Source organism: Panthera onca, chromosome C1 (assembly GCF_046562875.1).
Source record: "Panthera onca isolate mPanOnc1 chromosome C1, mPanOnc1 haplotype 2, whole genome shotgun sequence".
Classification (NCBI taxonomy): Eukaryota; Metazoa; Chordata; class Mammalia; order Carnivora; family Felidae; genus Panthera; species Panthera onca.
The window spans coordinates 6,711,882-6,735,584 of record NC_138346.1 but is presented as its reverse complement, the minus strand read 5'-3'; the positions used below and the strand labels follow the sequence as shown (position 1 = coordinate 6,735,584).

Sequence of the window (23,703 nt, the reverse complement as noted above, 5' to 3'; positions counted from 1 at the left end):
GAGTGTTAATGAAGCCTACAGGTGTCCTTGAGTTCTCTTTGAAAATCTAGAGCATGCATTCTCCACGGGGGTGATACTGTTCCCCCTACCCCCGGCTAAAATGGATTCGCTGAAGAAAACCTTACTTCTTTATGTATCAAGTACAGAGAGGCACATAAACAGATACGCCATATACTCGGGGAATTAAGGCTTCATGCGTAGGGGTGCAATCAGGAAAAAATGTCTAAGAAGGCTCTTTAGGGAACGATCTAAAAAAAGACTGAGGGACACTGGTCCAGGGCCAGGCAGTACCGAACGGCCAAGGCCCCCCAGTTTTCTTACTTCCAGGGATTTTCATGAGGAATCTCTGGTTGGAGTTTAGAAGCCTCGGTTATTCGCTAGGGCGACACCAGGCAAACAAGGCCACGACTCTCTGGAGCAGATTTCACTAGGTGAACATATAAGTTTGAGTGAATTTCTTCCTTCTTGAGGTGCCTTTTCCAAGGCCTCTGGGGCTGCTGGGAAGTGGCCGCCCTCCCAACAGAGAGGAGGCCCCTTTCCAAGGGCTTTGCGGGCCATGGCCCCCATGTCAACGGCCCACACTCATTCTGCAAGAGCAGCTGGTCAAGCCTGATTCAGTAAGGGCTATTTTAATCGCCATGGTCTGGGAATACGGTCTCTGTGTCCAATTCTACCTTAAACGGGGTCATTTAAGATGGCGATAAGGCTATCCAGGAATCAAAAGGGAGTGAGAGGCACATTTCTTGGCATCGAGTGCTCCCCCACCAGGGCGGACTGCGTTCTTGGGCTTTCAAGTGGGCCAGTGACAAGTGTGTGGAGAATCTGGGGCGCTGACCATGTGACTCTTGTCTTGCTGACTCTGCCGGACCGAGAACAGGGAAAAGAGAACAGATTTGCGGGCCACACCGCCAGGGCCAGTTGGATGAGTCGGACGGGGGGAGGGCGGAGAACGGTGTTGAGGGTAGAACACGGTAGGGCCTGCCTGTTGGGCGGCTTGAGGACAACCGCCAGGTGGGGTATGACTCATTCTGGAACCAGTTGCAATGCATGTGGGGTTCCCCAGCCCCTCCACCACCGAGCGGTTCTCAAACACCAGTGGGGTGTCCCACAGTTCACCTCAGTTCTGACCTACCCACCTGGAGACAGCATCGGATCCCATAGGTTAAGGGCTCAGTCCCACAAAGCTGCCCCCGCCCCTGCTTGTCCCCCGTGCCTCTGACCGACTGGCTGTTGAACTCCCTCCCTGGGTTTGATTGATTTGCTAGAGTGGGTCACACAACTCAGAGGAACAGACCGCTCGCTGGATTACTAGTCTATTATAAAAGGATCGAACTCAGGAATGGCCAGATGGAGGTGATGCAGAGGGGAAGCCACGGAGAACGGGTGCGGAGGTTCTGTGCTTTCTTGGGGTGCACCGCTCTCCCAGAATCCCCATGTTGTTTGCCAGCCCGGAAGCTCGCTGAGCCCTGATCTGCGACCTACGGAGGCCTCATTACAGAGGCACCGCTGATTGAATCATTGGCTGTGGTCAATGCATTCGGATTCCGGCCCCTCCCCCACTCCAAGACTGAAAGTTACGAGCCTCTAATGAAAGGGATGGTTCTCCTGGCAACCAGCCCCCATCCTTACGTGCTTTCCAAGTCACCTCATTAAGGCAACAAAGGACTCTTTCAGGGCTCTCATCACTTAGGGAACTCCCAAGGGTTTTAGGAGCTCTGTACCAGAAACCAGAAAGGGGACAAAGATCAAATACACATATCTTGCCAATCACGGGTATATGGGAGGAGGGCCAGTGGAGGGAGAAGATGGTGGGCTGTGTTGGGGGCAGGGCTGGGTCCATCCCAGGCGCCACAACCTAGTCCAGGATCTTCCCGCCCGCCCGTAATCGTTTCCCAGATTTCCACCCAGCGCAAAGTCAACATTTACAACATCCTCCAGGAGATCATCCAGCAGGAGGGGGAGCTAGAGGATCAGGGCGTCCAGAGGCTGGTCGCCATCGCCTCCAAGGAGATGAGGGAGAGCCTGGAGGTAGTGAAGCCCTGGGTCCATCGGTGGCCTGCCCCCCTCCCCTGCCAGCCCAGGGGCTGAGATGTTGGTGGCCTGGGGTGGATGCAGGATTTAGTTCTGCACGGAGAACATCATGTGCAAAGGCCCTGAGGCAGGGAGAGGCTTGGCTTCTCTGGTCCAGTGACCTCGGGGGGCGGGGGGGGGGGCAAGAAGAGGCGGAGCCTGAGCTGGAGCAGGTGTGGGGCAGGAGGGTTTTCATGGCAGCCCAGCGGGTGGTGGAGACACACGTCCCTCCCCCGTCCCCTGCAGGTGGAGGGCTACGTGAAGGCAGAGGTGGCCAGCGACACCCTGGTGGCTTTGTCCCGCAACCACTTCAACTTGGTCATGTATGAGCTGCAGCACCACCTCAAGCCTCTCAACCTCACGGACGAATTCGTCATCGTCACCTTGGCGAAACTGGCCAATGGCAACGGTAGGCGCACGTGGGTCCTCAGCCCGGGGCGGCGGCGGGGTGGGGGGGGGGGGGTGTCTGGCCCCGCAGGCCGGCCTGGCGCTCCCTCCCGGTCACTGCCTCTCTCTTCTCTGACCAGCCCCACTTCTCTCTTTTCTAGTTTTTACATTTTTTTAAGTTTTTCTTTTGAGTCCAGCGTAATATCAGTTTCAGGAGGGTCATCCAGTCACCTGACGATTCCATGCATCGCCCAGTGCTCATCCCGACACAAGCTCTCCTTCATCCCTGTCTCCCGCTTCAACCATCCCCCCTCTTACCTTACCTTCCTCTGGCATTCCTTCTTTCCGTCTCCGCGTCTCCCTCAGCTGTCGAGATTCCGTGTTCCTGCCTCTCATTTCTGTCTCTTCATTCCTCTGCCGTTCTTTCTCCAGACCGTTCTCCCTCTCGGGCCCCGTTCTCTCGTGTTCGCATCTCTTTTCCTTCTTATCCCCTCCCCCCCCCCCGCCATTCCACAAGCAGGTGCTGAGCTCCCGCTGCACAGTGGCAGTGAGTACAATGCGCTCGGTCCCGCCTCCATAAAGGACGGTAAACAAGTAAACAAGAAAATCGGCCATCATCATATGAGATGACATGTGGTGTGACGAGAACAGCCTGGTGGCTGTTTGAGATCAGGAGGGAGGGGCCCTCACCTCTGTGGGGCCCTCACTGGGGTAGCGACATTTCAGCTGTGACCCGAAAGGACGAGACGATGGTGAAGAACCAGATGCGGGAGGGCGTTCTGCACGGAGAACGTCATGTGCAAAGGCCCTGAGGCAGGGAAAGGCTCAGCTTCTCTGAAGGACTGAGAGGTCACTGTGGCTGTCGTTAGGGGGAGGGCAGATGGTGGAAAGTAGGGTTGGAGAGACTGGCAGGGCCTGGTGGGTGTGGTAGAGTCTGGACCTTACTTGAGAGCCCTGGAAAGCTGCAGGGTTGCCTTGTGACACGCAGGTTCCAGGAGGAACATTCTAGCTGTTGTGTGGGTGGAGAAGGGATGAGAGGTGTGTACGTGAGAGGCGATGGTGGCTGAGGCTGGGGCCAAGCTGGTGAGGGGTGCGCAGACGGGAGAGATGAATGAGGCTCCGACTGATGGCACTTGCTGATGAGTTCTGTGCTGGAGGTGAAGGAAAAAAAAGAGGAGCCAAGGAAGACTCCGAGCTTCAGGCGTGAGCAGCTGGCTGCCGGGCAGGTGCACTGAGTTCACATTCCTGTGGGACTTTCGAGGGGCGGGGTCAGGTGGCCAGCTGATGCGTGGATGCAGAGTCGGGTCCGAGGGCAGGTGTGGGGGGCCTTCCTCCCAGGGTCTTTGGCGTGTGGGTGGTGCTCAAAGCCGTCCACGCCCACAGATGCAGACAGAGGAGAGGAGGCGGGCAGAACCCAGCTCGGAGAAACCCGACGTCAGGAAGAGAGTTGGCAGGGAGACGGGGACAGGGTGGCGGTGGTGTGGAACCTGCGAGAAGGGCGGTGGCTCAGGAAGGGCCCGGGGGCCAGCGTGTCCCGTTTTGCAGGGGCTCTGGTCAGATGGGGCCGGGTGGGTGGAGAGAGTGGGGCGGGGGACAGGGGACTAGCTGCTCTGAGACGGCCGCTGGAGGGGCCAGGCTTGGAGGGGAGGGTGGCTCTGTCACCTGTTCCCTTTCCCCCAACAACGCCTCTTCTCTGCCCCCAGCATCCCTCGGTTTCCTTCCTTTCTCTGCCCGCCTGTTGCCTTCTTCTGGTCTCTCTTTCTTGCTGCCTGTCTCCCTGTGTCTTTGTTCATCCAAGGACCTTGGTGGGACACGTAAAGAGCCAGGCATCTATCCAGGAGCCACGCTCAGTCTCCCCTCCCTGACTTTCTGCTCTGCCCGCTCCTCCCTATGGTTCTGTCTCCCCCTCCTCCTCCTCCTCCTCCTTCTGTCTCCCTGTCCCCGGTCTCCTTCCTTTCCTGCTTCCTCCCCCTTCGCTTGTTTCCGGTTTGTTCCTTTCACCTCCCACTGACTTCCACACTTTATCCTGTGGCCTCAGCCGCACGCCGGGCCCCGTGGGGGCGGGAGGTGGCAGGAAGCGGGCTTGTCCTCTGCCCTGTCCCTGCTGACCCGCCCCCGACTCCCTGCCACCTCTCGTCCCGCTGCACAGTGTTTGAATTCATGCCATACATGGGCATCACCCTGGCCACCATATTCACGATGCTGAGGCTCACCAATGAAGCCAAGATGTGCCAGGTGATCTGCAGTGGTACGTGCCTGGTGGGGCCCGCCGGTGGGGCCCGCCGGTGGGGCCCGGCCAGGGGGCTGGACGAGGGCCCCGGGCAAGCGGTTGGAGGGGTTTGCTGAACAGGAGGTAGGTTGTTCACTTATTCCCGAGCATTTGTCCAATCTCCTGCTTCGTGTGGCCCCGATCGGCTCTCTGGGGGGTGGGGGGACACAGGTGGTGGAACTGTGGCTGGTGCTTTCAAGGGAACACGGCTTAGCGGGAGGAAGTTGTCTCTGTGACTCGGTTTACCCGGCTCTGTTTCGAGCGTTTCAGGAGGACGACGGGATTTCACAGGAGAGGGAACCAGGGAACATGGCTCTATGTTGGGCCCGACCAGGGCTGGTCTCGGATGCTTTTTATGGTCTGATCTCCTTGCCCCAGGTTTTGATTTCTTAAGTGTTTCGGGGGGTCCCAAATCCCTGATACCTGAGAAGAATAAGACAAAATGTGCTCACTGCCCTCTGTGGGACAATCCTCGGGCTGTGAGTAAGGAGTCATATCCTACCCTTGACCCCTGTATGTGAATCTCAAGGACTGGGGTCTGGACACACCCATAGGCTTAACAACCCCCCTCACACACAGGTAGAAAGCTGATAAAAATTGGAAGGCAGAGAGCACGGGCTGAAGAGAGGCATTTTCTAGGCTGTCTGAGGCCATCTCGCTCACCTGCTGGTTACAGAAGTGTGCCAACGCTTCTGGAGGGAGGTGGCCCGGGGAGACCTCGTCCGCTGCTGCCCCTCAGGGCTCACCGCCCCCACCCTGCTCCGTAGCCATGGAGACCTTCTGTGAGACGGTCCAGTTTTACCTGCGGCATCTGGAGGACAGTGTGTACCCTGTGATGACGGAAGATCAGTTTGCCATGAAGCTGTTCCCGATGTATCGCTATTTCGTGACCGTGTGGCTAAGGAACCACAACCCTGAGGTGAGAAGCACCCCTCTCAAGGGGGTCCTGTGGTCCCCCCCAGGTCCTGGCTCCCCAGCCTGTGTGGCTAAGGAGGGCTGAGAGACCACTGGGTCCAGCCTCGTTCTCAGAACCCGGAGAGACGGTGACCCGATCAATGGAGGAGCTGACCTGCACGGGCCCTGGGGCCCCGGGGGGCCTGGCTTGAGAAAGACCCCAGGAGTTGCTGGAGGAGGGTCCCTGTTACGGTGCGTTTTACCTAGAGGAGCTGTGCCGTAGGACCGGTTTACAAACGAGGAAACTCAGGCGCTCAGACAGGTTCTCCCAAGTGACAGAGCCGGGACTCGCAGGGACAGTCCGGGCTCGTCGCCTGCCCGTGGGGTCTCGGGTGGGGCCCCGACTACTCCCAAGGCCCTCTCTGTCACGTGCCCTGGACTCTCCGGATGGGGTGACCTCACTGGGCCTCGCTGGGGCTCCCGGGCTCCTGTGGTAGGTGAAGCTGGGGGTCATCAAGTCCCTGAAGCCCATGCTGACCCTCCTCCTGCCCAACGACGACCTTCGGAATCAGTTGTACGACTACATCCCCCTGCTGCTGGCGGAATACCGGGGCGGCCTGGAGGCCCTGTTCATCACGCAGGTGAGAGGCTGCAGGCTTGGCTCCTCTGGGTCCCGCGTCGGCAGGGGGAGTGTCACCTGAGTAGAAGCCGGGGCTCCGCGCTCACTGGATTTTTGAGAAACAAACACTGCTGTTCCAGGTGGAAGGGACGAGATCCCGAAGGGTCTTGGAGGCTGCGGTGAGGCTGCGTGTTAGTTTCCTGGGGCTGCCGTAGGAGAACCACAGGGTGGGCGGCTCCAAGTCACAGAAAGGCAGCCTCACGTTCCAGGGGCGCTCCTCCCGAAGGCCCTGGAGAGGAATCCTTTGGCTGCCTCTTCCGGCTTCCGGGGGCCCCCCGCGTTGCTTGGCTGGTGGCTGCAGCCTTCCGTCGTCCCCCTCTCTTCACGTGCTCTCTTCTCCGTGTCCTCCCCTCTTCTTATAAGGACGCCAGTTGTTGGATGGTTCATTTCATCTGAGGCCCTTACCTCATGACATCTGGAAAGCCTCATTTTCTTTTTTCTTTTAATTTTGTTAATGTTTACTTTTGGGAGACAGAGACAGAGCACGAGCGGGGGACAGACAGAGAGAGAGAGAGGGAGACACAGAATCTGAAGCAGGCTCCGGGCTCCCAGCTGTCGGCACAGAGCCCGATGTGGGGCTCGAACTCACAAACCGTGAGATCATGACCGGAGCCGAAGCTGGACCCTTGACCGCCTGAGCCACCCAGGTGCCCCTGGAAAGCCTCATTTTCAAATAAAGTCACATTCTGAGGCTCCGGGTGCACATGAATTTTCGGGAGACCCTTTAACCCACGATAGCCCGTAACCTGTGTGGGATGGAGCCTTGGCAGGGTTCTGAGTGAAGGCGTGACCTGGGCTGTGTCACTCACCTACAGCAGAGGCGTGGTCCTCAGCTACAAAAGCAAAGAGCAGAAATTAATACGATAGATTTAGGGGGCCGTCCTTCGATCACTCTGGCTGAAGAATGAGATTCGCTGCCAGGTGGATAGGGGAGAAAGGGGAAGAGGGCCTTGAATGCCATGCTCAGGGGCTTAGCACAGCACTTTCCAAGCATCACTGTGCCTGGGAATAGCTTGGGGGCTTGTTGACAATGCAGGATCGGATTCATCAAATCTCAGGCTGCATCAAATGCAGCCTGAGAGACTGCATTTCTTTCTTTTTCTTTCTTTTTTCTTTTTATGAAATTTATTGTCGAATTGGTTTCCATACAATGCCCAGTGCTCATCCCAACAGGTGCCCTCCTCAATACCCATCACCCGCCCCCCATCAACCCTCAGTTTGTTCTCAGTATTTAAGAGTCTCTTATGGTTTGCCTCCTTCCCCCTCTGTAACTTTTTTTCGCCCTTCCCCTCCCCCATGATCTTCTGTTAAGTTTCTCGGGACCCACATAAGAGTGAAACCATATGGTATCTGTCTTTCCCTGTATGGCTTATTTCACTTAGCATCACCCTCTCCAGTTCCATCCACGTTGCTACAAAAGGCCATATTTCATTCTTTCTCATTGCCACGTAGTACTCCATTGTGTATATAAACCACAATTTCTTTATCCGTTCATCCGTGGATGGACTTTTAGGCTCTTTCCATAATTTGGCTATTGTTGAGAGTGCTGCTGTAAACATTGGGGTACAGGTGCCCCTATGCATCAGCACTCCTGTATCTCTTGGGGAAATTCCTAGCAGTGCTACTGCTGGGTCATAGGGTAGGTCTATTTTTAATTTTTTGAGGAACCTCCACACTGTTTTCCAGAGCGGCTGCACCAGTTTGCATTCCCACCAATGGCACAAGAGGGTCCCCGTTTCTCCACATCCTCTGCGTTTCTCGCCAGCTCCCAGGGGGGATGCTGACACCGCCGGCTGATGGGCCCCTCTGAGCCACAAGAGTCCAGAGTTCACTGACCCTGAATCATCGGCCCGTTCATTGCAGGTCTTGAGGCAGATCCTGGAAACGTCCGTCACCACCAACACCCCCGTCCCCCAAATGCAACTACACACCATTTTCACGGAACTGCACATCCAGGTGAGGCCGCGAGCTTGGCGGGGCTCCAGCATTCTCGGGGTGCTGCCGTGGGGAGTGGGCGGTGGCGGGTGGTGTGGCTGTGGAGCCCCCATCTCGTTCATCTGGCTCCCGTATCCCACGGGGGCTGGGAGGCATTGGTTGCCCACGCAGCTCTGCCACGGCCGGGCCGCCCCGTACTTGCATCCCGCCTCTGCTTGTCGTCTCACCACCCTCCCTGCACGCCCCCTCCCCAGGTGTGTGCCAAGGCTCCTGCCCAGCAGCAGTACAGCAGCCAAAACCTGGCGGAGATCGTACACTGCTTCATAGCCCTCGGTGAGGCTCCCCCAGGTCCCCTGTGAGCCTGATTGGGGGGGGGGGAGTCCCTGCCCCCCCTGGGAGTCCCCGCCCCCCAGGGCTGCCTCCTCTGGCTCCATCTGTCTGGCCCAGGGGGCGTATGACTAAGGCAGCCTTCCCCCGTGCAGCCCGGTCCTACCCCAAGGAGCTGATGAAATTCTTCCTCGGTCAGATGGAGATGAGCCAAGAGGCCATCCGCGTGGGGACATTGACCCTGATTAGGGCAGTAGTGAGCGCAGCTGGTGAGCAGGACCAGGAGGTGGGGCGGGAGTCAGGGGAAGCGGGTCTCACACATATCTGGAACTCGGTCATTTCCTCTTTTGTTGACATCACTGGCTGGGCCAAGGGGTCATGGCTGTCTGTTGCCTCGCATTTTCTGTGCTTGAACCTAACCAGCACCGTGACCCCCACCCCCAGCTGTGTCCGCAAACCCTGAATCCTGGCTTCCACCTGAGTCTGAATTTCCAACTTTTTTTTTTTTTAACGTTTATTCATTTCTTGATAGACAGAGCGTGAGTGGGGGAGGGGCAGAGAGAAGCAGGCTCTGGGCTCCGAGCTGTCAGCACAGCACAGAGCCCGACACGGGGCTCGAACTCACGGACCGTGAGATCATGACCTGAGCCGAAGTCGGACGCTTAACCAACCGACTGAGCCACCCAGGCACCCCTCCAACTTTTAATCTGAATCTTAGAACTACCCCCCCAAAACTAAATCAAAGGCTTTATGTAAGGCCTAGTTATGTCATGTAGGCATAGCCCTAAAGCCCCACTGTCCCAATGCCCAATCATAGTTGAAACTCCTGGTTCTGAATCCCTAAGCCCAAACTAGAACCCTGGCCCTGTTATCAAAAGGGGAATACTCTCCCCAGCTGAGGCAGCAGCTCAGACAGTGCCTCTGTGTGAACTGGGACAAGACATCCCTTGCTGGGAGCACGTGGCCCGGCAGGTTCATGATTTGGTGAGAAGAGCATGGCCACTCCTGTTCAGTCCTTCAGCTGAGTGCCCTGTGCAGTGCACAGACTGGGCAACTTTATATGAAGCACGTTCTGCTGACAGTGAAACTTCCTCTTAAAAAAAAAATGCAGATTTATCTGATGGACAGAGATAATAATGACTAGAGTTGGCCTCACCATTTTTTTGTAAAAGGCCTGATAGTAAAAATACTTTCAGCTTTATAGGCCATATGGTCTCTGTGACAGTTACTCAGCTGTGTAAAAGCAGTCATAAACTGCACAGTGGGGCTATGTTCCAATAAAACTTTATTTACAAAAATGGGCTTTGACCTGGATTTAACCTGCGGGTTATACTTTGCTAATCCCTGTGCTAGAAAAAAAAAAAAAAAGAAACTAGCTTCTTGTGTAAGTTGATAAAGCATTCTGGATGTTCAGTTGGTTAGGGACCAAAACTTGGGCTCAACAGTCCAGCTTCTTGACAATTGTCTGAAGGATATAATTGCCCGAAGGTAACTGGACAATGACGTTCATTACCACGTCGTGCATACAAGCAAAACATTAGAAACAACCTAAATGTTTTTCTATAGGGAATTTCTGGAATGAAGAATAGTATATACACATAGTGGAATATTACTCAACCTTAAAGGATATAGGCAATCTGTATTTTTTCATGGGAAAGAAGCCCTCTCTGTATTAAGGGTGATAGTATGGTGTGGGGGGTGGGGTGTTACATGATCTTGATTACTTGCAAGAAATCTATATGCTTAGCTTTGCCTGAGTGAGTGTAGAAGGACACAAACTGTTGAGCGGTTACCTTTTAGTTTAATTTCGCAATGAACACACATTATTCTTAAAATCAGAAAAAAAGTTTCTATTTTGCAGATAAAAACTCAAAATTGGAACCTGCTCTCTTAGTGCCTGGTTGCCCGCTACTTGTCCACCAGCATTGACTTGTAGTAACATGTAGCCTTGTGTGTACTGTGAGCCCGAGCACCCGACTGCAATTCTGTCCACACTGGACCTCTCCGGAATCTTCTCATGGCTCTCTTACCTCTCTCTCTCTCTCTCTCTCTCTCTCTCTCTCTCTTTTGTTTAAGTTGATTTATTTATTTTGGCAGGGGGAGGGGCAGAGAGAGAGGGAGAGAGAGAATCCCAAGCAGGCTCCATGCTGTCCGCACAGAGCTCACTGCGGGGCTCGATCCCACGACAGCGAGATCACGGCCTGAGCCGATGTGAAGAGTCAGATGCTTAACCAACTGAGGCACCCAGGCGCCCCTCTTTCTTACCTCTGTCAATCTTCCTTCTCCCCCAATTGGCTGTCCGCAATTCTATGACTAACAAACGCTTCCAAAGCACTTCTTGTGTGCCAAGCGCTGTCATTACTGCTCACAGAAGCTCTGTGAGAGAGGTACTGTTGTTATCCACATTTTAAAGGTAGGGAAACTGAGGCACAGGGGGCTGAGGAATTCACCTGCGGTCACATAGCTACGTTGTGGCAGACACAGGGTCTGAACCCAGGCAGCCTGGTACCAGAGCCCGGGCTCTGCCCTGCTGTGCTTAACGGTCTATGCGTGCCCACCGTGTGCCCAGCCCACCATGTGCCCACCTGAAGGTGCTAAAGTGATAGTAGGTGGGGCTCTCACCTCAAGGAGGGCCCGGCTGGGTTCCATGAGAATCACAAAGCAGAGGCCAAGCTGTGAGGCATAAAAGCCATGCTCTCCCCTGGCACCGGGTGGGGTGGGACAGACATTGAGAGGACAGGGAGGTGGCCAGCGAGGCCTCTGAGGGAGGCGGCCCCGAGCCGCGGTGGGAGTCGGAGGCTCTCAGGAGGCGTGACGTGGACGAGCCAGCTGATGCCTGGCTCCTGGTAGAAGGTGGGGGGCAGGCCTGCTGCTCTGGGGGTCTCGCTGGGAGTCCCGGGCATCGCCTCAGAGCCCAGCTCTGAGGCCGGTGGCCCTCCAGGCTGGTGTTCCTCTTTCAGAGCCCAGAATGAATGTCAGGACCATCTACCTGGCCATCCGGGTGGTCAAGACCACCCTCTCTGACACCCGCTTCAAGGTAACGGGGGCAGACACCCGGAAGGGGATGGGGCTCGGGGCACTCTGAGGGGGCGGCGGAGGGAAGTCCGGTGGGCGGCCTTCACTCCTCTCCAGCTCTGTGGGGAGGGCGGCCTGCTGGAGGCCCTTTGATGGAAAACCTAGCTTCCTGGCCAGCACCGAGTAGGGCTGGAGAAGTGTGAGGCCCACGGGAGCAGGACCACAGCTCTCCTCAAGGACCTGGAGTTGCCCGATGAAGGGGCCCAGCCAGCACCCTGGACAGAGGAGAGGCTGGGTGAATCCTGCGTCATCCAGAGCTGCGTGGCCGCCTGAGGGTTTTGTGTAGCCTTTACTGCATTTGAAGAAAGCAACTTGAAATTCGAAAGACACACACCTTGCACCCTCCAGATACAGGCCCCCAAAACCCCACAGTCCGGTCTCCACTGTAGCCACGGCCACCTTGGAATGTAGCTTCAGTTCTGGTCGTGGGTCCAGGAGGGCGAGGGTCTAGAGGGCCTGGGGGGTGGGGTGGGGTGGGATTTGGGCTGGAGATTTAGGCCGCGCTGTTCTCAAAATGTGGAGGCCGTCAAGGGAAGAGAGAACAGGTTTGTTCTGTGCTGCCCCCACGTAGGGTTTTGCGAATGTGAGCCCAAGCCTGGATGGGCCCAGGATAAGAGTCAGGCTGTCCCCTCCAGGGCTGCCTGAGAAGGGCATAGCCTGTCTAGAAGGGAGTGTGTTCCCTGTCTCTGGGAGGCTCAGATAGGGCTCCTGGGTGGGCCTGCTACAGATGGGCGCCCCTGGACGAGGCAGGGGGTGGGGGGCAGAGTGGGTGGTAGCCCCTGAGGCTCCTTCCTGCCCAGAGCACCCCCAATTCCTGGCCGTCTCAGATCACGGGATTCGGCGTTAGATGCTGAGCCCTTCTCCCTCGGAGCCCATCCCAGTCCCCGGCTTGTCTGCTGCCCGTCCCCACAGGTAAGGATGGCTATTCTCCGCATCATCGGCCAGTTGGCTCTGTCTGGCTACCAGGACAGGATCAGAGGCTGGGGCCTGAAGTACGTGTCTGTGCAGCTGACTCTATCCACCTATAAACTGGTGAGTGGCCCTGATATGTAGACCATGGCGCAGCCGGGCCTTGGAAGCGGCTGCCGAAGCACTGAGGCAAGAATCCGCCCCGTGTATCTGTGCTCAAACCTGGGTGAGTCTGCGTTCATGACACAGGCACAGAGACGCAGTGAGCCGTAGGTAAAGGTGTGAGCAGTCACGCCAGGCAGGGAATCCAGAAAACCCTGGAGACCCGGTTCCGGGGCGTGGAGCCTCACGGGGGTGAGGAGTCCACACTGAAGGCTGCAGGGCACCCGCCCGCGAGCAGGGACCCCTCGGTTCTGCCTTCCAGACAAATCGCCGGGAGAGCTTTTATCAGAGGGACCTGGAGGAGAAGATGGTTCACAAAGTCACCATGGACACCGTGCGGATCATAACCTCTTCCGTCAGTGGGATGACCAATGTGAGTGGTCACCCTGCAGCCGACAGCTTGACTTGTGTGGGTCCCACACCAGGCTCGGAGTGGAGGGGGCGGACAGGGCAATGACGCATGCCCAGAGCTCTGTGTTGTTTCTTCTCCCAGTCCCGCTGCCTGGGGGGCCCGGAGGGCCTCCATCTTCCCACGACCCGAGCTCTTGTCCTTGAAGGTCCAGTTCCAGAGCTGGGTCCTTGGTGGGAGCTTAGCCCCCCAGACACTAAGGCAGTGCTTGGCACCCAGAGGGCCTCAATAGGTATCCATTGGCTTATTGCCAGAAATGTGTCTATTACCTTAAAGCCCCTGCAGCCCTGGTGTTCGTGTGTGTGTGTGTGTGTGTGTGTGTGTGTGTGTGTAGATATGATTTTAATTGTTTAATTGCACAAGCATCCAGTGAGTTCCTAGCACGTGAAGACACGAAGGCTTATACTGCGAGGGCTCCGTGTAACCCCAAGGAGGTCACAAGCTTAAGAGGGAAACAAGGGTGTCAACTTTTCATTGCGATACAGTGTGATTTGGCAAAAAGTAGGAAAAAATTTACCACGATAGCATCAGGAGGGAATCCTTGTCCACTCTGTGAGACTCTGGGCTGGACGCTCCCTGGCCGGGGGCAGCTTATCTGAATAACAGAGAGAGTGAGAAGATTCATGGTGGCTACAGCCCAGGGAGCACCTGCTTAGAGCCAGTCCTGGACTCACAGGCCGGCACCGTGGGGCGGGCCTGACGGATCTCGTGTGGCCACGGATGCCGCCGCCGATCCTGCCCCTCTGCCCCCAACCCAGGAGTTCTGGCTGCGGCTCCTGTGCTACATCATGGAGACAGATCACACCGAGGCCTTGACTCCCATCTGCATCAGTCTCACAAACCTGGCGGAACGCCAGCCGCACACCAAGGATGTGGAGGCCAGCGTGGCCAGCAAGAGCAGGCACGGTGGGCAGTGTCCCTGCGCTGGCTGGGGGGCTTGGGCGGGCCGGTCACTCCGTGTCTCCGAGTGTGTCCTCTCCCCGTTTTCCAGGAAGCATCTAGGAGTCCAAACAGCCAGGCCGGAGGCCCTTAGCATATCTGAGGAGGGGTTGAAATGGAGCCAGCTTCCTTTGGCGGGTCATTCCTCACATCCCCTCCCCCTGCACCCCTCCCAGGACCTCACCCATGGAGGCTCAGGCTTTCTCCACATGTGACTTGTCTGGGTCCCATGGGAGTCGTCTGTAACCCCAGTGCAGCACTGTCCATGTCAGACTCTCCAAGAAGTGACTGGCCCCACCTAAGGGTGGAGTGACACTGCTCTTCCAAGGAGGCTGTTCTCGTGGGGCTGGGGCTTTGCTGGATGGGCGTTGCTGGTGGTGGGTGTGATTTTAGGAGCCCTTTAGGAGCCAGGGATGGCAAATGGTGAAGGGTCTTCTTCATGACCTCCCCTGGGCTCTGGACTAGCTGCCCCCGCCCCCGATGTCTTCTAAGCCCCAGCGCAAAGCGCAATTCTCCCTTCTTCCTAGGATCAACCAATTAAAATGATGTTATTTATGGACCTATCACTGGTCCCTGCGCCAACCCATCCTCTGTTCTGGGGGCAATGGGACGGTTCAGGAAAGTACCTTCTAGGGCAAAGCCCTTCTCAGGGGCACAGGGGCATGGGAGCATGGGGTGTGTCCCAGTATCAGCCGGGCAGCTTCAGCAGGGTCACATCTCCTTCTTCCTCAGTGGATCTGCCCGCGCCCCAGAAACTGCTAGCCCGTCTCCTGGTGAGTGGCTCACCCAGGCTGTGCCCTGGGCAGACTGAGGCCAGGGCCCGTGGCATCTCTCTCTTGAAAGACCCCCCCAAGGGAGGAGGGAGCTAGACACTTGGCAGGACAGAGCTTTCTGGGTCCCTTTGATTCCTCTTGGGTACATGTGGCAGGGGCTGTGTGCTCGGATGCCCAGGAACCTGGTGGGAAGGTGCTCCCACATTCCTCTGCTCAGCCTCTGAGCAGCCCCAGCGCATCCCCAGGACACTGCCAAGGGCCCGCCTGCCCCTGGGGGCCTTGCACGCACGCATTCTGCTCCTTATGTTGACTCTGGGCATTAATCCACGCTCTGCAGAAGCCTGGGGTGGGGAGAAAGCCCATGATCTTGCCCCTCTTCTTTCTGGGAACAAAGTGCCTGGGTGGGGGGCTGCCCTGCCCCACTGGCATCTGGGCGTCCCCCACCCAGGTGCTGATGTCATCCCCCTACAAGGGGGAGGGCCGTGGGATAGCCATGCTCAACCTCCTAAGGACCCTGAGCCGGAGCATCGCGCCCGCCATGGCTGACATGTGGGAGCTGGAGATCCCGCTGCTGGTCAAGTACCTGGAAGGTGAGGCGCCCGGGGGCCCCCTCCCCGCGTGCCTGCTGGCGTACTAATCACCTGGCTTGAAGCGGGGAGGGGACGACAGCATGTGCTGAGCCCATCCGTGGAGGGCTTCGAGTGCCTGACCGACGAAGGGGTCCCCAGAAGGAAGCAGCGGGAGAAAGTAGCACAGGTGGGCCTTCTTTCTGCAGAACATACTGAGTTTACTTGGAATCAGAAGACCTGGGAGGACAAGCTAATTCAGGTGAGGACATGATCCAGCTTGCTGAGGTCGAGCCGGGAGAAAGGGGAAGGGAGCACGGGAGGGCCCTCGGTGGGGTCGGCATGGGGAGTTTAGGAGTCCTTGGAGGACACATTCTCCTTCTGTCCGAGAAGACTTGGGGAGCACCAGGCACGTCCAAGGCTGTGTCTGCAAGCAGGGGAGAACAGAGAGCCTTCCAACTTGGGGAACCGTGTGTTCAGGAAAGCAGCACGGGGTGACCCTCCTCCCTCCAGCATCAAAGCCACAGCTGTTCCCCAGGCTCACGGGATCAGGGTTTGAAGGGTCGAGCAGTCTGGAGATTGGGGAAGGGGGCCAGAGAGGGTGAGTCACCACTCAAGGTCACACAGCCCTCCCGCAGCCTGGGAGAGGACAGGACTGGGGTCCTTGGGCACCGCCCACCTACATCTTCTGTCTCCTCAGTTTCTGAGAAACTCCCTTAAGAAGACTCGAGGTTCCAACTGGAGCTTGCGTCTGAGCAAAGAGCTGAACAACCAGATCGAAAGTTTTGACAGCCCCTCCCTGGAGAAGGTTTGTCCTCACAGCATCAAGACAGTTCAGACAGGGAGGGGACACCAGGGACAGTGGGATGGAGTCCCGCCCTGTGGGTGAGCCCAGCTGTCCCTGCAGCTGTCCACAGGGTTCTGGGAGGAGAGGTGGGTGGCTTAAGTCAGTGGGTTTTTGTTTCTTGCTGTGTGTTGTTTTTCTTTAAAAGCCTGCATTGCTGAAGCTGGGGCCTCCTCTCCAGTCGCCATCTTCCCCACCCTTCATTTCACTTTCCACCTGAAGTGGTCTCCTAGCAGAGTCCAACAGGCAAGGGCTGAGATGTGTGAGCAGGTTTTGGGAAATAGTGAAAATGGTGAGGGTGACATTGAGCCACGGAAGGCTAAAGGGGTGGCTGAATTCTAGCTCGGCTGTGAAGAAGATGAGGCCGGGAGGGGGACAAAGGAAGAAAGAGTGGGCAGGCTGGGTTTAGAGCTGGACTCCCAACTGTCCCCACCCCCACCGGTAGATTGCCGGATGTTATTCCACACATCCGACTCATCCAGCTACTGGCTCATGACCACGTATGTGTATTTTGTTGTAAAAAGGTTTTTACAAAACTGTGAACATAGTTGAGAGAAATCAGAGAAAGTCTCAATCAACAGAGAGGATCCCGTGTTCATGGCCTGGAAGATGAGATAGTTAAGATGGCACACTCCCCAAATCTATCTACGTGTTCATTGTGATTCCTGTCATAAACCCAGCTGGCTTTTCTTTTCTTTTTTCTTTTCTTTTCTTTTCTTTTCTTTTCTTTTCTTTTCTTTTCTTTTCTTCTCTTTTCTTTTCTTTTACTTTTCTCTTCTTTTCTCTTTTCTTTCTTTCTTTCTTTCTTTCTTTCTTTCTTTTTCTTTTTTCTTTTCTTTCTTTCTTTCTTTCTTTCTTTCTTTCTTTCTTTCCTTCTTTCCTTCTTCTTTCTTTCTTCAGAGATTGACAAGCTACTCCTAAAAGTCATGTGGGAATACAGGGGGCCCAGAATAGCCAACATAATTATGATTAAAAGAAAGACAAAAGCTGGAGGGCTCAAATGTTGCAATTTCAACACTTCTTACACACCACTGCAGTGAACAAGACAATGCAGTGCTGGCATAAGGATGGGCAGACAGAGTGAGGTAATAGAATCGAGAGTGTAGAAATAAACCTTATTTACTGTCAACTGATTTTGGGCACGGCCTTCTTAGATAGATACACTAAAGGCCCAAGTGATGACAGAAAAATAGATTAAGTCGGACATCATCAGAACTAAAAACTCTTATGTTGAAAATCAAACCATCAAGAAAGTGCAAAGACAGCCCCAAGAATGAAAGAAAATATTTTCAGATTAAGTTCTTAATAAGGGATTTGTATCTAGGATATAGAAAGAACTCTTATAACTCAATAACAAAAAGACAGGCCAGTTTAGAAATGGGCGAATGATATGAACAGACATGTCTTCAAAGAAGGTACATGCAGAGTGAATAAGTACGTGAAAAAATGCTCGAGATTATTCCCATTAGGGAAAACACAAGTCAAAACCATAAGGACATACTACTTCACACCCACTAGGATGACTCTAAGAAAAAAGACAGACAACAAGAAGCATTGGTAAGAATGTGGAGAGATTTGAACACTCAAATATTGTTGGTGTGAATGGAAAATGGGGCAGCGGCTCTGAAAACCTGTCTGTCATTTCCTTGAAATGTTAAATATAGGGTTACCATATGACCTAGGAATTCTACTCCTAGTTGTACATGCTCAGGAGAAGTGGAAACATACATCCGCACAAAAACTATACATAAATGTTCATAGTGTGATTCATACAGCCAACCACAGAAGCAACCCAAATGTCCACTAGTGGATGAAAGAAAAAACAAAACATGGTCTATCCATACAATGGAATATTGTTCATCCATTAAAAGGAATGAAGTACTGATTTATGGTACAGAAAGGATGACCCTTGAAGACATTATGCTAAGTGACAGAAGCCAGATGCAAAGGAATGCAAGTGACCACATATTATATGATCCTGTTTACTTGAAATGTCCAGAATAGGCATCTTCTTAGGGATGGAAAGTAGACCTGTGGTTTCCAGAAGCTGCAGGGAATGTCCAGCGATGCTAACGGGCAAGGGATTTCCTTTGGGGGGGGTGGTGACAAAAATGTTCTAAATTTAGATTGTGATGATAGTTACCCAACTTTGTGAATATACCATTAAATTTGTAAACCTTAAATGGGTTGATTTTATGGTATGTGGATTATATCTCAATGAAGATGTCTGAGAAAAGGTTTTACAGGTGTCAGCCAAAAATTATGTTTATCCAAATAGATAGCCTTTGTAGGGGAGTATGTAAAATAACAAAAAACAAGTGTATCTTACAGATAGTCTTCTATAGCTAAACATAAATTTGCAGGTGTAAGGTCTTATCTGATGTCAATTTAAGGGCAGATATCCTTTTTATTAAAAAAATTTGTTAATGTTTATTTATTTTTGAGAGAGACAGACAGAGCGTGAGTGGGGGAGGGGCAGAGCGAGAGGGAGACACAGAATCTGACGCAGGCTTCAGGCTCTGAGCTGTCGGCACAGAGCCCAAGCCGGGGCTCGAACCCACGGACTGCGAGATCATGACCTGAGCCGAATTCAGATGCTTAACCGACTGAGTGCCCCAGACGCCCCAGACCAGGCTTGATTTTATATCCTGGTTGTACCCCTCCCCACCTGGTTTTTCATCTCCCCGAACAGCAACTGCATTTACAGTCTAGAGATGCTGTGTGGGTTAAATGAAATAATGCATGTTTGTTTTTGTTATTTTTCCAAGTACACACACAAAACTCTTACAAATAAAAGAGAAAACAGGAGAAATGAGCCAACAAGACAGGGGGAAAGAATACAGACAGAGATTCAGGGACTGGATCGTGAGAATGTGCAAAGGTGATCAACACGGCTAATAATCAAAGAAATGCAAGAAAACGTGGATGGTCTGCCTCTCACTGGTAACGTCCTGTGTGACAGAGGAATGTGGGGAAATCGGTGTTCTTAGATTGGTTAGTGTGAGTTGAAACTGGTTCGACTTCCATAGGAGGGAAATTTGGTCCCCACTATTTATAATACTCTTGCCCGCAAACAGTCCGACGCTCCAGAATAACCTCGATGTTTATTTCAAAGAATGTACGAAATGCATAGATATCTGTGCATTAGAGAAAGAAATCTAGAGTGTTATGTAGGGAACTCTCCACGGCAGTAACCCCTGGAGGGTGGAGTAGAGAGGCTCGAAGCTCCCTCTGTTCCTGTGCCTTTCCAGGGCTTTCTGTATCGGGCCCTGGGTTTCACACTGGCCACAGGCCTGGAGGCCGACAAGGTAGAGACATTGCTGCTGGAGCTGCTGTACAAGACAGACTATGGCAACGACTTTGACAGGGAGGTGAGGGTGCCCTGCGGCCCCACTCCCATCCACCAGACCCCTCTGGTCCCTCGGGGATATGCGCACATGCGTGAAAGCTTGTGTGTGCATGAGCATGCATGCATATGTGTACTGGTGTGTGTGTGTGTGTGTGTGTGTGTGTGTGTGTGTCTCTGTGTGTGCATAGGGGCGTCCATGCGTGTGCTTGTGTGTGTGTGTACGTGTGGGGGGCTCCTCCTCTGGCCGCTGCCCGCTGCCCTCATCCCCGCTGGCTGTGTCTGCCTGCAGGGCGTGATTCTGTGCTTTGGCCTGTGTGCCCGTGGCCAGGTGAAGACAGTGCTGAATGTGCTCCATGACTTTGAGGAGAGGATCCAGGAGTCGGAACAGTCCTGGCAGATCGGGGCTTGGCGGGTAAGACACCCTCGCTCCACAGTCAAGTCTCTGGGGGTCGCATAGACCAGTGCTTTCAGCACCAGCCAAGGTACCTGCTAGATCTCAGTAGCAAACTCCCCCCGGTATCACCTGTCCCCGAAATGACTGAGATCCGGAGGCCTCCCCCCAACAAAGCTTTTCAGGGTGCGTCCTTTCAGGGCCCAGATATTACAAAGGAGCGCTAGCCCACCGTGGGCTCCGCAGAGCAGCACTGGGTGCTGATGGGAATTCAGAGTCCCAGGCCTCACCCACACCCACTGGACCTGAAGAGGCTGCTCAGGTAGCACTCAGTGTAGGTACTTTCCACGGGTCAATGGCACTGGGGTGCAGGGCGATCATGCCCGCCGTCATATAGGAGAGAGCACTGAAGCTTGTCCAAAAGCATGCAGACGGCCACTGAGCCGAGAAGCCAGGAGCCAGGCCAAGGCAGCCTATGGGCCGACCGCTCGAGGGGGCCCCTCTGCCGCAGGGTCACAGGTTGGCTGAGGCCCCAGTGGGCTACCATCCAGAGTCACCGATGCCTCAGGCTTTGGCCTTGACCCAGGACCCTCGCCCCGGGCGTCTGGTAGTTTGGATGGAGACAATCAGGAGCATCCCAGGCTCCTGCCCCAGCTTCTCCACAAAGCGGGATCTGAGATGTGGATTCGTATCTGAGGCCTGGCAGGGCACGGGCAGCCCTGCGCGCCCTCCGTGGTGGGTTCAGTGGCCTGTAGCACCTCATCCCGGCATCACGACAGCCCCTGGCCCAGAGCAGGGCCTGGCAAGGAGTAGGAGCTCAGTAAGGTGTGTTGAACGGATGAGTGAATGAATGAGCGGTTCAAGATATCAGTGGAAGCGCCTTCTGCTGACTCAGTGGCTCCTTTGGTCATGTGACTGGAGACTGTCCACATGCAGCTGGGGTGGCCATTGAACCCCGACACCCCCTCTCCTCCCCTCCCCCCCCCCCCCCCCCCGCCGGTGTTCTTCCTCTTCTGGCTGGGCTCGCAGAAGGACCATCCCTGGAGGCGGGAGACGGTGAAGGGCGCCCTCATGGTCATGTACAGCTGCGTGGCCTCGTACTGCCATCCCCAGATGCTCCTCACCCACGTGGACACCCCCATCACCGCTAAGATCATTCACCACTTCTCCAGCAGCTGCCAGGTAACCCCGGGAGGCCGCACCCCCCACCCAGAGCTGGGCTGGCAGAGAGCCACCTGCCTTGTAATCCGAGCACCCCGCCCCCCACCCCAAGTAGGCACCAGGAGTCTCACCTGACACCCAGCTTTGGGGAAGCTCATTTTTTCAAACTGGGTGTTCTCGGCTCCAGGGGGAGGTGGGGGACAGCCTTCCCCACCGCAGTGCCAAGTGGGTGGTTATGGGTCCCGGAAGTCACGGGACAGGTGCCCCCTCTTCCCGGCCTCGCTCTCTCCCTCAGCCCTCGCCTCTGCCCCCTCCCCTCCCGGCATCTGACCCAAGACAAGGAGTGGGGTCTTCAGGGATGTAGAGAGGCTCGCTACTTTCTTGGAATGGCAAGGAGGGGGAAGCACAGAAGGGAGCAAAAGCTATTTCGTTATTGTTTCTGAAGTTGTGGCAAGATACGCATAACAGACAATTTGCCATCGTCATCATTTTTAAGGTGTGCAGTTGGGGGGCGTTAAGTACATTCACATCATTGTGCAGCCGAGTCCACCAGCCCTCTCCAGAGTTCTTTGTCCCGTAAAACGGCCACTCTGGGCCCGCTGAACACGTGCCCACGTCCCCTCTCCCCAGCCCCTGGCAACGCCCGTCCCACTCTCCGTCTCTCTGAAGTGACACCCACAAGCGTCGCGTTTGACAGGGATCTCACACACAGTTTGCCTTTTTGTGGCTGGCTTATCTCACTCAGCCTCAGGTCCTCAAGGCTCGCCCATGCGGTAAAGGCGAAAACGATTTTTATCTCAACTTACGCTGTCTCTTGGGCGACACGCAGGGCACGGTGCCCCTGGCCGGTGAATGGTGTGAGCTGACCGGCATTGCTGTTCTTAGGGGGGTTGAGGGAGGTGGCGTTTTCAGAACGCTGTGCCTTGTCCGGCACCTGGCTGGCACCCTGGCCTTGTGGCAGAAGCTCGGGCAAGGCGGCCGAGGGACAGAACGAGGCCTGCCATCTCTCGGGGTGCCCTTGACTCTGCCTCTTACTTGGCGCAGAGGAAGGAGTGCCCTCATGCCGTGGCAGGGTCCTTATGAGAGCTGTGGCTTGGGCAGCCTGAGTCTTTGGGCTCACTCCCGACGTGCTACCTCCTTTCCTTCTTCTTGGTCTGGGCGCAGGACATCTGTCTCAAAATGGCCTTCCTGAAGAGTGTGGTGCAGGTCACCGATGCCATCGGGAACATCAAGGAGCTGGAGGACTTTGAATTTGCCCAAAAGATGAGCCTCACTGGCATTATAATAGTAAGTCGGGTGAGAGGCGTCCTTGCTCCCGGGTGGTTTTGGGGTCTGACTGCTGACCGGCTTCTCCTCGCTCAGAGGTTTTCAGGGTCCCCAGGGGCATCTGAGGGACAAGGGGGCCGTGGGGGTCACTGAAGCCCCTCCCCGTCTCAGTTCCGCTCCCAGCCAACCGTAGGAGTTCCGAGTACAATATCTGTCTATCTGACAAAGGGTTTGATGGCCAGGGAGCCTGTGGTGCCCGGAAGCGGCTGGTTCAAGGCCGGGAGACAGAGGGCCCCCGGGTCTGCCCCGTGGTGGCCCCGTGTGTTTCTCCACAGGGGGGACCTAGATTCGGCCGCAGGCAGGTCTTAAAGCTCTTTTTTTTGCACAGAACTTCAGTAAGATCTAGAAAATGTCAACTGCCTAAAGGCAAGAAGCCGCGACAGAGGCTGATAGAGTTGTGGGAGCCACAGCCCTTCAGCCCCAGACCTCCCCACTCCCTCACGATGCCCTGGGCCCCTGGAAAGCACCGCAGCTGCTTTGGAAGCTGTGCCCGAGGGAAGTGACGTGGGGTGGAACAGGAGGCCCCGAGAAGGAAATGAGCACGCGTGCTCCCGCTCTGGGCCAGCAGCGGTCCGTGTGTCCTTTCACGCTAGCCGGGCACTGTTTTACACGTGACGGCTCAGGCGGGGGAGGCAGTTTGCCCAGGGACGCACGGCGAGCAGGTGGCGGGCCTGAGCGAGAAGCTCCGGTCTGTCTGGAGCCCCCCTGCTTCTCACACCAGATTTTGTTGCCTCCCCGAAAATGCTAAAAGGCCACGTGATCCTGAAAAGAGCGAACGTGGTATGGGTGTCCACACCCCACAAAGTGCCAGGCCTTGGACACTAGCCCCCCACACTCACTGTCCTCTCTGGTGGGCTCTGGGTGGCTCATTCACCGCCCTGCTGTGCCGGGCAGGCCACCATCAAGGCGGAACCCACCGACAGCCTGGTTTCTCCTGTGCGGACCATGGCGATAGAGGCCCTCTCGCACCTGAGGTGAGCTGGGCCCCTGTTCCGGCCCGGGTGTCTCCGTGGGGAGAGGCAAAGTCCAAGACCACCCCTCAGTGTTCCTTGGGGGGCCACACCCACTTTGCCTCCCTGCCTCTGCAGCAGGGGTCTCGGGCAGCAGCCCTGGGGCACTGGGCCATCTAGTTGGGTTGGGTGGGGTCAAGGAATTAATTTATTGATACGGTACTGATGCAGTTAATACAAAGTAATATAATACCTGAGGTTTGCCCTCCTGGAGCCGTCCATTCACTG

General features: G+C 55.4%; 1 protein-coding gene and 1 long non-coding RNA gene across 5 annotated transcripts in view; one reads left to right on the top strand and one right to left on the bottom strand.

Annotated features, from left to right (window-relative positions):
* The window catches only part of MROH2A (maestro heat like repeat family member 2A), a 44,638-nt gene that overhangs the window by 4,124 nt on the left and 16,811 nt on the right, over window positions 1–23,703 (top strand). For 2 of the 3 annotated variants that reach the window (XM_078450759.2, XM_078450761.2), the window contains exons 4-24: window positions 1,897–2,028; window positions 2,317–2,479; window positions 4,607–4,705; window positions 5,494–5,645; window positions 6,118–6,261; window positions 8,163–8,255; window positions 8,489–8,567; window positions 8,717–8,830; window positions 11,522–11,598; window positions 12,549–12,668; window positions 12,970–13,080; window positions 13,875–14,022; window positions 14,788–14,828; window positions 15,277–15,418; window positions 15,604–15,656; window positions 16,095–16,202; window positions 19,490–19,609; window positions 19,877–19,999; window positions 21,008–21,160; window positions 22,304–22,426; window positions 23,360–23,439. In XM_078450759.2, coding sequence (XP_078306885.2) covers window positions 1,897–2,028; window positions 2,317–2,479; window positions 4,607–4,705; window positions 5,494–5,645; window positions 6,118–6,261; window positions 8,163–8,255; window positions 8,489–8,567; window positions 8,717–8,830; window positions 11,522–11,598; window positions 12,549–12,668; window positions 12,970–13,080; window positions 13,875–14,022; window positions 14,788–14,828; window positions 15,277–15,418; window positions 15,604–15,656; window positions 16,095–16,202; window positions 19,490–19,609; window positions 19,877–19,999; window positions 21,008–21,160; window positions 22,304–22,426; window positions 23,360–23,439 — 2,375 coding nt within the window. The remainder of the gene's footprint in view (window positions 1–1,896; window positions 2,029–2,316; window positions 2,480–4,606; window positions 4,706–5,493; window positions 5,646–6,117; window positions 6,262–8,162; window positions 8,256–8,488; window positions 8,568–8,716; window positions 8,831–11,521; window positions 11,599–12,548; window positions 12,669–12,969; window positions 13,081–13,874; window positions 14,023–14,787; window positions 14,829–15,276; window positions 15,419–15,603; window positions 15,657–16,094; window positions 16,203–19,489; window positions 19,610–19,876; window positions 20,000–21,007; window positions 21,161–22,303; window positions 22,427–23,359; window positions 23,440–23,703) is intronic. The other variant, XM_078450760.2, reaches the window with a different exon arrangement.
* On the bottom strand, window positions 614–5,475 carry LOC144617108 (uncharacterized). 2 transcript variants are annotated; one of them, XR_014138035.1, is made up of 5 exons: window positions 5,390–5,475; window positions 4,671–5,149; window positions 4,120–4,258; window positions 2,776–3,944; window positions 614–859 (listed from the first exon to the last, which is right to left on the bottom strand). It is a non-coding gene; the product is annotated as an uncharacterized LOC144617108 (long non-coding RNA). The 2 variants fall into 2 exon arrangements; XR_013557146.2 differs by having other exon boundaries at window positions 2,781–3,944.